The sequence below is a fragment of the Embiotoca jacksoni genome, unplaced genomic scaffold (assembly GCF_022577435.1).
Source record: "Embiotoca jacksoni isolate LCO1_2020_lvr unplaced genomic scaffold, fEmbJac1.0.p SCAF_47, whole genome shotgun sequence".
In the NCBI taxonomy this organism is placed as follows: Eukaryota; Metazoa; Chordata; class Actinopteri; family Embiotocidae; genus Embiotoca; species Embiotoca jacksoni.
The window spans coordinates 2,351,846-2,368,263 of NW_027185400.1; the positions used below are offsets into that span (position 1 = coordinate 2,351,846).

The 16,418-nt window shown below is 43.3% G+C and overlaps 2 protein-coding genes across 2 annotated transcripts; both read left to right on the plus strand.

Annotated features, from left to right (window-relative positions):
• sat2a.1 (spermidine/spermine N1-acetyltransferase family member 2a, tandem duplicate 1) lies at positions 1-6,036 on the plus strand. Its single transcript, XM_069169875.1, has 6 exons — positions 1-205; positions 508-559; positions 2,172-2,255; positions 3,091-3,192; positions 3,289-3,329; positions 3,466-6,036. Exons 1-6 carry the CDS (start codon positions 143-145, stop codon positions 3,631-3,633), a joined length of 510 nt encoding a protein of 169 aa, XP_069025976.1. The 5' UTR covers positions 1-142; the 3' UTR covers positions 3,634-6,036.
• A 1,290-nt stretch (positions 6,037-7,326) lies between these two features.
• Positions 7,327-15,798, plus strand: tnfsf12 (TNF superfamily member 12). The gene is made up of 6 exons (XM_069169896.1): positions 7,327-8,066; positions 9,455-9,536; positions 11,328-11,384; positions 11,535-11,558; positions 11,683-11,810; positions 12,927-15,798. The coding sequence occupies exons 1-6, from the start codon at positions 7,893-7,895 to the stop codon at positions 13,200-13,202; spliced, it is 741 nt and encodes a 246-aa protein (XP_069025997.1). The 5' UTR covers positions 7,327-7,892; the 3' UTR covers positions 13,203-15,798.
• The last annotated feature ends 620 nt before the right edge of the window (positions 15,799-16,418 follow it).

Here is a 16,418-nt window from a genome sequence, read left to right on the forward strand (position 1 = left end):
GGCGCTCTGTGCGCAGCTTCCTGTCCGTGCGGGGAGGTCTGCGTTGTGCATGTGCGCTGGTTGCTCCAGAGGAACCGAACCCCGTCCAGACCGGAGCGGCACCGCGGCACTGTGAGCCTCACCCCCATCACACCCATCCGACATGGACTTCTCTATCCGTGCTGCCAACGTGGAGGACTGCAAGGACATCGCGCGGATGATCGTGGTGAGGGGGTTGGGGGGGGACACGTGTGCGCGTGCAGCTGTGTCTGACTCGGAAGACATTTCTCAGTCCTGTAATGACTCAGACTGACGTCAACGGATCTCTGAATAAACACGATGGAGCTGTTATTAGATTATCGAGGTAATATTGGATGAACTGTGCTTTATTGGAGCGCGCGCACACCGGATGCGGTTCGCTGTTAGTTTCATTGCCAACATGCTGATAGACTGGTACTAATGGATGGTTGGTGTTTGGAGATATTCTAATAACTGATGACTAACTGCTGCTATTTATGTTTCCCTCAGGAATTGGCAGAATATGAGAAAGTGGCAGACCGTGTGAAAGTCACCCAGAGAGGTAAAGTATTATGTCATTTATGCTTTAAATAAAAATAAGGACCCGACAGTCATAAAAACAAGATAAATCCAAGGTGAGCCAGATAATATAGGGGTCAAAGGTCAAAGGCAGATAGCAAAACACTTTTCATGAGGTCCATTTGGTCACAAAATGTGATCGATGAAATGAAAATTGTTCTGAGCACTTTTCGGAAGGAAATAAAAAGTTTACGCCGGATAAACAGATATTTGATCAACATGAAGAAGAACTACACGACAACGAATAGAAGTTGTAATAAAATCAGGTTGTGATCAGATGTCTGGTCAGATATCCCAGCAATAAATATTATTACAAGTCAGACATTTGGCTTTAAAAAGCCGACAAGAAAGTGGTGAAACAAATAGCACACAAACTAAATGTTAAATTTATTTTTATTCTGCAGCTGTAACTGAAATAATGAAAGAAGTTCCACCTACACACGCTGATTAAATGCAGCGATGAGGTGGAAGTCAGCTGTGAATGTTAATGCTTCTAACAGATTTGCAGAAAAAAAAAAATGCTAATGAGGTGCTACTTCTTAAAAAAACTGGAACTTCAGGATCCATTTAGTATATTTAATTAATGAGTACACAAAGGAGTGCACATCTGTTAATGGATGGTGAAATCAGGACCCAGTTTTTATCACTTTTTCTGTTATATTTCTGTTATTATATATATTAAAATATATGAATTATTATTTTACGACTACTGCCAAAATTGCATTTTTATATTAAAAAAAAAACCTAAATTATTGTGTAAAAATACTGAAAACTGCCTAAAAATCTGCAGGATCTTAACTGCAAAATATCACTGAACAGGATGTGAGTTCACTTTTTTGGTGAGTTTGTGTGTTTACATGATGTTTCCTCAAATCTCTTCAAACTGGACTCATAAAATGATTACCAGCAGATCTGGGCTGATCAAGTTCATTAACATATTTGGAGCTTTGTGCTTCGTGACTTTATGAGTGAAGATTGTCAATGTTCATACAACCTGCATGAAACACACACAAAGGGTCAAAGGATGCTGTGTGTGTGTGTGTGTGTGTGTGTGTGTGTGTGTGTGTGTGTGTGTGTGTGTGTGTGTGTGTGTGTGTGTGTGCTGATAATCATTTTATTAGTCCGGTTTATTTATGATTCCCTAAACAATGACAGATCTGTTCATGGAATTTGCACAACAACAACAACAACAATCACGTGTTTTACTCGTTGCTGCTCACTTGTCTGACGTGGAAAAAGTAGTTTCACATTATTCTCGGTCGATCTGTGAGAACTTTCCACACCTAAAGGCAGTAAAGTGATATTTGCTTTGCTCTCCGTAATCTTTATGAACCAAATCCTGTGATCAGAAAGTGATCCTCTGTAACAGGATGTTCACCTTCGCCCTCCTGTCCTCATATTTACTGACATAAATTATAATATTATGCGCATCACGTTAAGCTCATATCGTCATCCCTGAACAGACGAGTTCTTCTCAACTTCTCATCCTTCCTTGACCTTTTCCTTTTCCAATGGGCTCGAGGAAAAGAGCTCAGGAAAAGATTTAGGAGGTCATTTTCTGGACTATTCGAACATGCCCCATAATTCATTTGCAGACTTGGAGCAGGACGGCTTCTCCAAGAACCCGTTCTTCCACGGGATCATCGCCGAGGTGCCGGAACAGCACAAAACCAAAGAAGGTGAGAGAAAGCCATCGCTAACATCGTTTACTTATTTATATACATATAATAGTTTCATATACAAACGAACAGGATCACAAAACAAAGTACTTCTCTGAACGTAGTCTTAAAAAACAACAACTAGAAAACTGCTCCTTCCTGCCCACCTCTGATTAGTGATGTCACAACTCTGCATTTAATCAGCTCCGGTAAATAATACTCTTTTTTTTCGCAAATGATTGATTTTTATAAATGTGAAACAGCAGCAGCCGGTGACCAGGTGCATCAGCCGTATTCATGAGCTCCTGTTACTTACTGCAGGCCGTGGCCTCTCTCCCAACACACCTCTTACATAATAAAGCTAATGCACCGCTTCCCCCCAGAATACAGTAACCAGATCGTTAGCGTGCGCTCCGCTGCCCAGCTGGGACGTTTGTCTTCCATGACGCCGTCCTTTTTCCGTCCAGTCACCGTCCACCGTATCTGACTCCGCTCTGAGGAGCAGCTGCTTTGAGTTACTACGTCTAGATAACCTACGACTTCCATACGTATCTTTGGATGACAGGATACAGATTTACTTCCTGAACAAGCTGCAGTACAACAAAAAAAGAAGAATGTAGTGAACTCACCGCTGCAGCGTAATACAACAAACTAACTTCCAAACTTCAGCATGTTTTTTCACAGAAATCTTAAAAAGATGAACTCATTTCCAAAGCGTTTTTTTAAGCTCGTTGTTTCGCTGCACCAACAATCAAAGAAAATCGACCAATTTTATAGATACGGAAAATACTGGGCTTCTTTTTAAAAGTCGATTGTTGTGAACTGATTTCTCTTCTTTTTTACGGTTTGCTTCCAGGCCATACGAAGATCGGCTACGCACTTTACTTCTACTCCTACAGCTCGTGGTCGGGCAGAGCCGTTTACATGGAGGACCTGTTCGTGAAGCCCGAGTTCAGAGGTAAAATACTCCACGGGGTGAATAGAGCCGCCTGAACGCCCCGCGGTAAAACAAGCATCTGTAAATGTGCAGTGATGCGTGCCGTCTGTCTTTCAGGGAAGGGCATCGGTAAAGCGCTCATGAGCAAGGTAGCACAGGTGAGTGGAGCGTCAACGCGTCGGGCCAAAAGTCAGAAAGGGAACTTTACAAAAGACTTTTAACTAAAAATGCTAAATACTGTCTCAGACAAACCTAATAATGGAACTTTTCCTGCTTTATTTTGCGGTGGTGCAGCTCGGCCTGGCCGCCGGCTGCAACCAGCTCAACTTCACCGTTCTGGACTGGAACAAATCATCCGTAGACTTTTACGTCAGCCAGGGCTGCTACGATGTGACAGCGAGCATCGGCTACCACTGCATGCGCTGCGAGGGGGAGGCGCTGCAGAACCTGGCGCAGCCGTAACCTGGCAACGGGGCGGCGAAGAGCTCCACCCACGCCGTGCGGGGACACAGCGCCACACGGTGGCCCCTTTCCAAAACTTCCACAATAACAATCGTCAAGCCGATTTTAAAATAATTGACTGTTCGCTAAACCCGAAGCTATGATTTACCGCTCAAAACTTCCCAAACAAACGGTGTTTTATGTTGGCTTGTAGTTGTAGTTAACTAATGTTAGCTAGTTAGCTGTCACTAACTGTCTACGGCCGCCGTTCAGCTGACTAAATATATATATGCACATGCTGGCTACATACATGATATGATAAAATGGTAACAGGCGTCCCCCGTAAAACCTACATACAGCGGTAGGTACGCGCTTTCACAACTGAGAAACTGGACAATCACTGTTCAGGGCAGGAATTTAGCAAACGGACAATTAGCTTCAATTATTTTCAGAGTGAAAGATGAAGTTTTAAGTATTGGAATGAATGGAGCCAATGCAATATGTTTAAATAGTAAATAACAGAGGCACTGAACTGTGTTTTGTGTTGTTTTTCCTTGTGTGTTATGATTTCTATGATAAATGGATCCGATGTCCCGACTGGCTTGATGTGTGTGTGTGTGTGTGTGTGTGCGTGTGTGTGTGCGTGTGTGTGTGTGCGTGTGCGTGTGTGTGTGTGGTGGGATTTTAAAGAAAGTTTTTTTGTTGTTTGCTTTTGCACAAAGATCCACAAAACCCTTATTATGCATTGGAAAGCCAAGATGTACATTTCATTGTATGACTGCTGACTAAAGTGAGTTTTTGGGAATCCTGTCCCTATAAATTCCTTGTAAACTATCGACAACAGCAACCAAAGAGTCAGTCAGCTCTCTCCTCGTCTTCCAGATGAGATGTCCTGCGATGCTGTTGTAAAGCACAATGTTGATATTTGCACTGTTTTCTTTCTTTTAAAGCTTTTGCACGGTTCTAGTTCTCGTGATGAAACTGTGCACTAAATGGAATCGGTTGGATTAAACCTAAAACCTCCTTCCATGCAGCCAAACTCTGGAGGCTGGTTTCAGAGAAGTGGATGAAGCCTCAAATCAAACAAAAAACAATCCATCTGGTGGGATTTGAAAAATAAAAGATGTTGGACGGAGCTCAGTCCACGTCTTTGAACCTGTCCTGCTAAAATGAAAGTGGCACAATTCTGGTCTGCACTTCTGTTTTATATTCAGTCTTTTTTTTTTTTAAGGGACTTTTTGTGCCATTTCCAGCAATTTAATGAAAACAGGCTGAGTTGTGGGTTATATTTAGTTTGTTTTCTTTCTCTCTAAACAAGTAAAAACCACTAACCCTTCTTTTGTAACGTTTACAATTTGCATTTGTGTTCATACTTTGTTTACAAGATAATTCAGTGAGGAATGTACAGGGTTCAATTATTCTTCCATCTTTGGGGGCACTAAATTCACATATCTTGGCTTTTAATGTGCAAAAATCTACCGACTTAATCGATGTGGAAAAGTACGTTTAATACACTGTGATCGTGCTATCACAGGGTGCATGCCCCTGAAAGTCAACAGAGTCCAAAGGAAACATGAAGATATTATTTACATCCTCTGTCGTCTGCAGCTTCACGATGTTAGACAAAGAGCAAATCATAACTCTGTTCCCTCAAAGTGGTTCCAAATCAAATCAAAGTTCAACTCTGGTTCCTGTCAATTCCAGCTGCAATAAATCTGCGACGAGCATTTGAGATGTTTACCCAGACTTTAATGTGCTGGACGTGTTTAAACTACGACACTGTGTACGAGTCAGTAGAAGTGAAGTTCACATTTCTGGTGCTGTTTAGTTGTGTTACTCAGAGCACCGTTCATATTCACAGGGTTATACTGTGTGTGCGTGTCATGTGCGGCCATTGATGCTCTTAACGTGTTTCATATTTCTGATTTTTGTCTCTGAAACGGTTGAAAATTAAGCTGGGTGGAAACCTTGTGAATCCAAAGTAAACTTTTCATGAACGTGCATTTTTAGACTTCATTCGCGGAGCTTTAAAAGGGCCTCATGAGGATCGAACAAATTCCCTCAAGAAAACCACGAAGGAGCATGAAATCCCTCCGCTGAAGCCAAAACACGAAGAAGAGCCAGAAATGGATTCACACGTTTTTCACGTGACATCGGTTGAAAGTTTTAACGCCATGATTTTGTCCACAAAATATGTAGCTGCTAGGATTTTGTGTCATTTGCTGTGTCCGACACTTTAGGAAAATACCGAAAGCCATGTTAACATTCAGCCTCGAACCTGCATGAGAGTCCGATGTTGGTTTCTTAAAAGTATCGTAGGCTTCCTGTCGTCTCCCATTTCTTGAAAACCAGAAGTATGTTTTACTGTTTGACTTCTCTGCTCAGTTTACGTTGATCAGAATAATAAAATCTGTCAGACTGAAGTTTAAAGTGACGTGTGCGCTTCATTTTTTTGTCTGTGAGTTTAACAATAGAAAAATATTAATGGCCATACAGATGAAAATAAAAAAAGATTCAAAAGGCAAAATTATAGCCAGAAATGCAGTCACATGTGACCTATAGGGGGCGTAATAATACCACCTGTTCATTTAGTCCTGGCACAATGTTACTTGACTTGTTCCAGAGGTGCTCAGCGTACCTACTGTGTATACATACACTGTAAAATACGACAGAGTGACAGCAGGTCCTCTTTTACAGAGCGTGACATGTTGCACTGCCATGTTTCTACAGAGGCCCAGAAGAGACAAACCAAACACTGGCCACCCTGCACACTTGGGAAAGGGGAAGACGCCGGTGCCAATCGGTTAAAGGCTGCTGCCATAGTTTCAGAATAAAGCCGAGATTAATTTGTTAATCCTCAACGAACTGTAACCAGACACGTACGGTCACACGGTGTATTTGGATCTAGTGATGCCAGGACAACAATCTGCAACGTCTCCACTAGATGCCACTAAATCCAACACACATGCTCCTCTAACGCAGCGGTTGATCTCCTGCCTGATGTGTGGGAAGATCTGGCGTCTCAGAATCAGAGTGGGGCCTCATAAAAATGCACCAGGGCTCTTAAAAATGTCTGTTTTTGTTTTTTTCTTTACCGAATAGTATTATAACTTTATTATTAGGCCAATTTAAAACAACCCTCAAGAGATATTTTAGAAAAGTGGTCACCAATTTAGGGGTGGAGACCAGGCTGCCACAGGATCCATCAGAGGGGATTTCTTTGTCCCGTCTTTTCTTGATAAAAATGTACCTGATTCAAATTGAAGGATGTGAGAGGGGAACCATGATGAGGAGGCACAGCGCAGTACATTAAAGAGCCGTTTCACTTTTACTTTTTGTTTAAAAACGCTTTTCTTGTATGAACTTAAAGTTTGACTTTTAAATTTAGCTCCTAAAGCATTGAAAACCGTTTTTATGCTTCACAGCATCTCTTTTGGTTGCGTTCTTTCTCATTTTTTTCACTGTTTATCATTAATTTCTCAGTTGAAACTCACCTGTTGATGCTACAGTGGAAATAAAAGCTGATGTATCTTTACCTATACAGCCACCGTGTGGCTACAAACGGTACTGTTGCACACATGAATGGCACATAATCCGAAGGCATGCAGAGTTGATGAAAGTGATTTGACAAGCAGCGGAAGCTCCGGTGCGCTTTTTTTTCTTCTTGCGCTCACCTCGCTGGTTTCCACGACGGATGCCAGCTGGTGTCACATCAGAGCTCGCTGAGGGCGCACTGCAAAGTTCATGTCCAGTAGTGTGTGTGTGTGTGCGCGCGCGCGCGCGCGTGTGTGTGTGTGTCAATTCATGTGGGCTCAGTCTGTCTGTCTGTCTGTCTGTCTGTCTGTCTAATAGCCTGACCCCCCAGCACGCTGTTTGAAGGGAAGACAAGAGAGCTGAGTCAACGAATCACAAGGAGAAGGATGCAACAGTTGATGTGCGCAAGTTGCACAGTTTTCTCGTATTTGGAGACGAGCTGCACACAAGGAGGATGGTGGCGATGATCTGTGTGGAGGAAGGATCGGACGTTTTGTTGCTTTAAAAACTACATCTGTCAGAGAAAGACAACCTAAAACGGCGGATTTGCTCGTCTCCAAAGCGGCGGCTGAAAGTTCTCTCTGTCCACTCGCGCGTCTTTCTCCCACCCCCCACCACCCCCTCCAACATGGACATTTGGACTGAAACGCATTCGCGGAGCCGTCATGCTCCGCTGGAATGGAGTTGAAGTTGGGATTTCGGTCGGTCTGCGGTGGCGGTGAGTAGCAGTGCAGTCTGCACCAACAATGCATCGGATTCTGCAGAGGAGGCGAGTGCGCAAGCTGCGGGTCGTCTGGGCTTCACTGGCGCTGGTGGCGCTGTCTCTGGCCGCATGCAGCGCGCTGTTCACGGCGTGGACTTGGCGACAGACGCGGGACCTGTCTCAGTCCTTCAAGGTCCTGCAGGACCGTCTTGAGCAGGTTTGTATTCTACTTTTCTCTCTCTCTCTCTCTTTTTTTTTTAAGGGAACATCCAAGCATACAAACATGCATATTTGTACCAACAATAATATTTACTCGCCTGCAATTTTGACAGAGCTTCAAGTGTTCGTTATGTAACTTTTTTGTGGCTGCGGTTACGGGAATGTCGGCGGGGGGTAAATGGACAAATGCAACCCCTCTCCCCTCCCATCTCTCTTTCTCTCGCCCCTTTGCACGTACTTTATTCTGTTTGGCAGTTTTACTACTTACCAATAAGTGCAGTCAAGTTGTGCGTGAGTTGTTTTTGTGTCCACCTCCCCTCTGCTTCCCCCCCGCCATGTTTAATTACTCTGGTGCCAGTTGTGCTCCAGTTTTATCTCAATTTACTGGAAAAGCCTCAACTATTTGGCACATGAGCGCTTTGTGCCCCACTGACTGCTCTGAGGCTGGAGGCGTGAAACAGGCTAGGATGACAGGGGGGGGAGGAGGGGCATGTGCAGCCTGCAGCCACCTTATCATGCACGGATCAGGAGAAACTATCATTATAAAAAAAGAGTCTTAAGTCTCATGCAAAGTGCAGCTTTTCAAAACTTCTCGCACTTGCAGCGAATGTTCTGCAGGAGGTTGCATCACAAGGAAAATTATTTTTCCACGAGCAGCCAAAAGTAGCTGATGGAAATTCTTCTGGTTTTGAGTTCACGGTATTTTGCAAAACCAGGTTGTGCTGGGTTTTAGATCAGGGGGGGGGGCAGGTTGGCTGTGTATCCTGTTGACAAACCTACACACACACACACACACACACACACACACACACACACACACACACACACACACACACACACACACACATATAATACACCCCAAATCTGGACACGTGGAGTGTTGATGCTGGAGTCTTTCCCAAGGGGCCCCCGTTCTTGTCCATTTGACTGCTGGCCAACTCCTGATGAGAGCCAGTGAGTGAATGTCTGGAGAGCGAAGTGCAACTCTCTGCCTTCATTTCCACAGTAGCAGTAAATTTACTTTCCCCCGAGCAACTTCTCCTCTCACTCGACTCGAGGCCTCCTTCGGTCATCCAGTGGGCCCCCAGCCAGAGGAATTAAAACTTTGCTGGCTTGACAAAATTCATTTCTTTCTCCAAAAAAAAAGAAAAAAAAAAGGAGTAAAGACATGTGAGGAATGCAAAGCCCTGAAAGCATGCATTAGGTGTCGCAACCAGTCTCTGAGGAAGTGTTAGGTCTCAAGCTAGCATGGCAGCAAGGGGCAGGTTATACTGGAAAAGACCAGGCTGCATATGTGGCCGTCTGTGGCTGCTCGGTGCCAGACAGAAGAAGTCATAAGAAACTAAGTGGACATTTGTTAATGGTGTGGTTTCTCCTTCTCAACAGGTCAACACGCAGAGGAAGGCCATAGTTCAGCTCATTCTGGAGAAGAGAGAGCTGCTGGTGGGGCAGCGAGTGAAGAGAGATGGTACGGCAAATCTAAAGTCTGCCACAGCTGCATTTCTTTATTTTTTTCTTGCCTCGGGCACCACCGACATTTAGGAGTCTCAGCCGTCCAAATCACCACAGACACAATGTACTTACCACTGCGCTGTTTTTTTGGGAGGAACATTTAACACAAACGCTGGCCAGTCTTGGCCAACGTGCCACTTTGGTCGGGTCTCGCGGGCCGCAGGAGCTACCCGCTGCTAAAAGTTGACACAGGAAAAAGTAGGCAGCTGGATTTCAGAAATTACAGGTCTGACCGGAGCGGCCTCGGAGCCCAGAAAACCAGCTGGCGCGGCAGCGAGGCCTTGTTGCACGCTTTTGGGCAATGAAATGGATTTTTTTCCCCGCCCTGCGCACACGACTGACACAGCTATGATTTGTTGTGAAAGCAGTGATATTTGATGACCTATCATTGCAGTATTTATAGCCCCCGCTTGCGTCACCATCATGGGACCGCTTGATTGTTCACATTTTGTCCACGGGTGAACCCTGACACGCTTTCATGCTGGATTTCAGCTGAGGGATGAATGTCCAAATTTGACAAAAGGATTCGTTTAGAGCGCCGTGTGTCTCGCCAAAATATCTACATCGATATCTTGTAGGTGCTGGCGTGTTTTCTATGGTAACTGATATCTGATTTTGTCTTCCAAAACACATGAAACTGTTCAGAAATTCATGGCCATCGATGAAAAAAAGAAGAAGCCCAAAACAGCTTTTTCCAGTTTGTGGAAAGTTGACCGCTGCGGTGCAGCGGTGCAGCGGTGCAGCGTTTCAGCGGGACACTGCTGTTATGTTCTCTCCTGGTGACTGACAGCTTAAGTCAGGAAAGTCTGGACAGCCTGAGGGCTTTACGCTCGCCCGTAACAAATCCTCAGTCTGCAGGGTCACCCACCTGCGAGTTATTTTAGCAGGGACTTAATATTCCTGAATGGTGGCGGGGGCCCGATGTTTGGCCGCTCCGTCCCGAAAAACATAAAGTATGCGTTTCACAGTTCCTACGGAGAATATTCGAGTTGTATCAGCATTTGAAATCGCTCCCCGCAGGCCGGATCGCGAGGCTAAAATAAACCTTTAGTGAGTAACCAGAGCAGGCGTCCTTCGGCTCCGGGCCTTTTACTGTTGTGTTTTATTTATTGTATTTATCCGAGCCGGGCCGGAGCTGTTGCTTCACTCTGACGGGTCACAGAGCAGCCAAAGACCTTTTTGACTCTCGTTTTTCCAGCACTTCATTTTTCTTATTTAGCCTCCGAGCCCTTCAGCTTTATCTCATAATGTCTGTCTTCAATGCGTTCTCATTCACTTTCTGCCTGTCCATCTTGCCACCTCCCCTCCCCCTTCACACACACACACACACACACACACACACACACACACACACACACACACACACACACACACACACACTCACACACACACACACACTCACAGCTCTCCATCCTCCTCCTTCCATCCTCTCTCTGTATTTTCTAGATGACTGCGACCAGCTGCCACTAAGATTAGCCCCCACAGAGGAAAGAAAAAAAAACAAAAGAGGCACACGCTTTTTGACTGAAAAGAACAGTTTGAGGAAATATATTGAAGCACGTGAAAGGAAATCCTCTGCCCATCTGCTAACCGCGTTAAAAGCAACTAGGTTGAATCGAAAACGTCAGCAAATTAACACACCATGTTATTAGACAGATACAGACGGGAATGATTGTTTTATTAATAAAAAAAACGAACTCAGGTTTATTTTTCTTTGTGTTCAAACTCATATTCTGTCTTTCTGAAGGGGGGACGCTGCGCGGGAGGAATGGAAACGGAAAGAAAGCGGCGTCTCATTTTGAGAGTAAGTGGCTTGGCAGATCTCTTATAGCCGTCTCGTGTAGCATCTGCTGAAGTGTTTTCAATCATATACTCCTATACGATTGCGCTCATAAAATCTTAATTGACTTTCCCCCATTTTCTTTCTCTCTCTGTGTCTGTTAAATTCCACCAGTAACCAAAGTCTCCTCTCAGCAAGGTAAGACTCGTAAAACGAAGGCTCGAGGCTCATCTAGGAATCTTTTATCTACGAGATGAATAACCTGGTGTGTGTGTGTGTGTGTGTGTGTGTGTGTGTGTGTGTGTGTGTGTGTGTGTGACAGTGGGAGAAGGTGGTGTGATAAAGGGTTGGGAAGAGAGGACGTTGAATATGAGTAAAGCAGTGAGGTACAACAAGGAGCAGGGAACCTTCACTGTGGAGAAAGCAGGCGTCTACTTCCTGTTCTGCCAGGTGAGTTTTAGTTCATTTACAGCGTTAAATATTTTACACACGATCACTAATCACTGATCCATACTTTTCTATTAACAATGGATCAAATGAATATTTATAGTGACAAACTCCTGGGAATATTATCACCTGCCTTCGGAGCGTTTTAGCGTCTTTTAAGCTGATTGTTTTGGTTTTTCTGATTTTTAACTTTAATGTTTTGGTTCAGCTGTTTTTGAGCAAAATAAATTCGATAGTGCCTGATAAAAATCATTTAAAGTTTGGTCCTATTTTGTTCCAACCTGTCGACGTTCGAGGTGGAGCTCTTAGATACGCCGAGGCAGCACGTCAAAGTGAAACGAGATTTCTACTCACAAAAAAACCCGCTGGAGAAACACGGCGGTCCCACGAAGACGGACGATGCAGGCTGGGGGAGAAAATTAAAACAAGTAAAAAAAAAGACAAACAAGCGAGCAGATAAAGAACTGAACTTAAGACACAAACAGGATTCAACATAATGATCTGGCAGCAGGTGAAGGGGCGGAGCTACGCAACTACCTGGTCGGACAATAAGAAACCAAACGATGGCTGGAAATAAAGAACGCATGAAAACTGACAGGTGAAGGATTCCTAAATTAAACAGGATCGATTCTATCGAGTCCAACGGGGTGAAAACAACTCATTTAAACATTGATTACTTGTGAAATTGTAAATAAGGGTTTAGTAGAACATGTTTTATATGAATTTGGCTTCGCTGTGGGTTCAAAAACTCAATTATTGTAGTTTAGGTGGTTGATCGGGTTTCTTTGACCGTAACAGACCTCTTAGTCAGATTTATCTTCCTTACATGAGGTGACGTGAAGAAACATGAGATCTACGTCTTCAGATGAACCTGGTTTATAAAAGCAGTCTTTATGTTGTTCCAGCAGTCGTGCCGTAGAGGTTTGTGTTGTGTTTTTTGAGAGGTGATATCAGGTTTCTGGTACAGCCAGACCTTCGTCTTGTCAGGTTGACAGAAGTCTGGAGAAAATCTGGCCAAATAGGAGAAGAAGAAAAAAAAAAGTCCAAATCGCAGGACCTTGAAGGTCAGTTTTCTTCTCTCGGTGAGATGCAGCTCTTCGTCCTCCTCTTCCTCCTCAGGTGCTGTTCAACGAGCAGCAGTCTCAGTATGTGAAGCTGGACGTGGTGACCAGCGGCCAGCGGCCTCAGAAGCTGCAGTGCATGGAGGGCTACGGGACGACCCCGTCCGCCGGGCCGCACCCGTTCCACTTCCTGAAGCCCTGCCAGGTGTCCGGCCTCATGCGACTGGACCGAGGGGCGGAGCTACAGGCCATCACCGGCTCGTCCTTCAGACTCCACAGCGTCGGCAACCCGTCGGCCTCGCCGCACGTCTTCAGCATCTTCAAAGTCAACTGAACGCGCTCGTCCGTTTCGGAAAACTTTTCACGAGTGCAACAGAATTGACTTGTTCTTCGTAACGAGGGATGAGATTTCAAACGGTCGCCGGCATCCCATAACGCTACAGCTTCTTCCCGCAGACGTTAATTTGAAAGACAAACCTGACATTTGTGGAAGCTGTTGTGGACTTTTTTTTCCTCTGGACTGCGGGGCTGTTTTGGAACGCAGCTTTTTTGGATTACAACCAAGACCCACAGTGAACAAAATGAATGTCTGCCGAGAGAACAGATGTGATGGAAGCTGTTCTGTAGATAAAGTGCTTCATATAAAAAAAAAAAAAAAAAAGATAAAAAACAAATTCCTTGGATCATCTTAGCCTTTTGTATCATGCGGATAAATTGTGCTTTACGCTCTCTTTTTATAAGACTGACAGGAAGGCTGTGCACGTCCACAGCCGAGCGTCTCCACACTATAAAAGCCTCCAAATGTTGTCATTCACATTTTATATAATTGCAGCGTCTGTGTACGAAACTGAACGAATCAATTTCTTGTTTATACTGATTTTTTTTTATTTTTATCATCTTATCAATGCAACGTGTCGCTGTGAGTGTGAAATAACTGCAAAGCCTTATCTTTAAAACACTTTGTATATACACGTCACACATTATACAAGTCGGGAGCGGGCAAGCAACGTTTGAATTAAAATGGATGTGAATTTGTTGTTTTCTAAAGGTCAGATGATTTTTTTTTTATACTGTTGAAAAGTAGATGCAGCTTACAAATTTGAATACAGCTTCTCTACTTCTTACTCTCTAGAGGACATAATAACCACCGATAACTGTTAGTCAGTTTTAGGGCTAAGCGCTATCTACTATTAAAAAAAAAATGCCTTGTCGTTTGGTACCGGAAGTTGACGCCGAGGCCACGCAAAAAAAAAAAAAAAAAAAAAAAAAAAAACCGCATGACGTTTGCTACGTTCACGCAGGAGTGAACCTCCTCTGCGTCGGTGCGTTTAACCGACCGCGAAAAAAATTATTAAAAAAAAAAAGAAAAAAATCACTCCAGTAAATGTCAGTAAACTTGTGTTTTAAATGAATTTGTGGCCACTTACCTGTCAGGAGTTGCACGCAGCACCTGGAGGCGTTCAGGGACGTCGGTAAATCGTAGCATCTAGCGATAGCTGGCGTGTGAGGCGTTGAGGAGACATCTGTTGATTGAAGCTACAGAAAAACAACCAACTGGGTTCACACTTTCATCCCGCTAAACTCCACGAAAACTAAAGATTTGTGCAGATTTAAATTGGTATCGAAAAAAAACTTTAAAAAAAAAATACACAACTCTAGTTAAAAATTACAATTGGAGATATGTCTCGAGAAGTTGGCATTGAATCTTCCTTTTTCCTGAAAAGGATAAGTCTTCTTACGGTTCTTTTTTTTGTTTTTCTTTTAAACAAAAAGTTTATATTAATAACACCAAAAAAGTAAAATCACTCAACAACTGGGCCAATTGGATGAGATTATGAGTTGAAGTTAGTGCACGTGTTCATGCAGCAATTTCGGATTTCAGTCTTTGTTGTGACCCAGTTAACATGAAACTACAATTCCCATCAGCCTCAGCTTTTGTACTAATTAGCTTTTGGAATATCACACAGCCAGCTTGTCATTTTACTAAATAGTATTATAGTATTGCTGTTATTATGGTGCCACTTTACACAGTAAAAACCTGCATCCTCACAAAAGTCAACTGTTAAGTTAACTCGAACACGTTCAACCATGTTGGTAAAACATTATTTATATTTTCTTTTCAACACTTTGTACAACAGCAACTAACGTGTCTTTTTGACCTTAATTGTTTGCTTTCCAAACAGAATTTTTTAAAACCCAGATATATTCAGGGTTTGTCGTCGCTGTAAATCAGTTGTTTGACACCAAAGCGCTAAACTCTGCAGATCCCTCATTCATTTTCATTGAAGCACTTCCAGGTTCATGCATGTGCACTTCGATAGCCTCAGAAAATAACCAGAGTTCTGGATATTCTGGTTTTTGTCAGACAGAGTGTGGGAAATGGTCTGAAACGTCAATTTAAAAACTGAGATTAAAATCCCCCAAAATCTACAAACCCATTAGAGATATTCAGATTGTTCTGCTTCTATAATTTTTTTTTTTATATTGTTTTGGATATGAAACTTGCCTCCATGCTGCTACCGTCTGTAATATCCCCTGCTACAATACAGCGTGTATTTCTAGCAGTGGGTTTCAGCACTCCCACTCTTGTTTATAAGTAGTTTTTGTGGACGGACCGCATTGGTTTTTCTCCTCAGCACTTTACTGCAGAGATCGTAGTGAATTTAATTGGAGCCAAACGAGCCAAAAAAATGTCAGATTTCGTAGTGTGGATGTTATATCCTGTTTGATTTCCTCACCGTTTTCCTCTTTCCTTTTTGTGTCTCAGTGTGCCCCCCCCCCCCCCCACACACACACACACAACCCTGCGCACCTCATATTTCCCTGTCAGCACCAATCAGACCGCACGCACACACAAACACATATACACACCCATGAATGTCCTCCCGCCACACACACACACACACACACACACACACACACACACACACTAGCAGCCATCTAAATTTTCACTTCCTGAATCTGAACCTGAACCACATAGTCTAAAGTCTTTGAGGAAAAACATGCCCTGTCCCTCCCCCATCACCACACTTATATACACACACACACACACACACACACACACACACACACACACACACATACACACACAAACACACACACACACACACACACACACTCCTACACACTTCCTTGCCCCGATTCCCTTTTCTTTGTAAATGTCAAAGTTTATTACCACCTCGGAAAACCTTGTGAAGTCTTGTGAAGAAGTTGTCTGTAAGATGATGATGTATACATCGCCTGAACGTTCTCGTTTTAAAAAAAAAAAAAAAAAAAAAAAAAAATTCTCAAATCACTCATAAAATGTTGAATAAACTTTCCTTGTTGTTTTTGAAAAACTATACTTAAAGTTGTTGTTTTTTATGGGAACACGGGGGGAAAATGGAACTATAAAACAGTAAATAAAAAATGAATATTTTCACAACACCAGTGGTTCAAATGATTATGTTTAATGTGAGAAATAGTCTTTCGTAATGATAAACTCTCAAAGAATTATTGCTATGCAGCTTCCCTCAGCTGGTTTGTGTGTTTTAGCTCCTATGAGCTCATT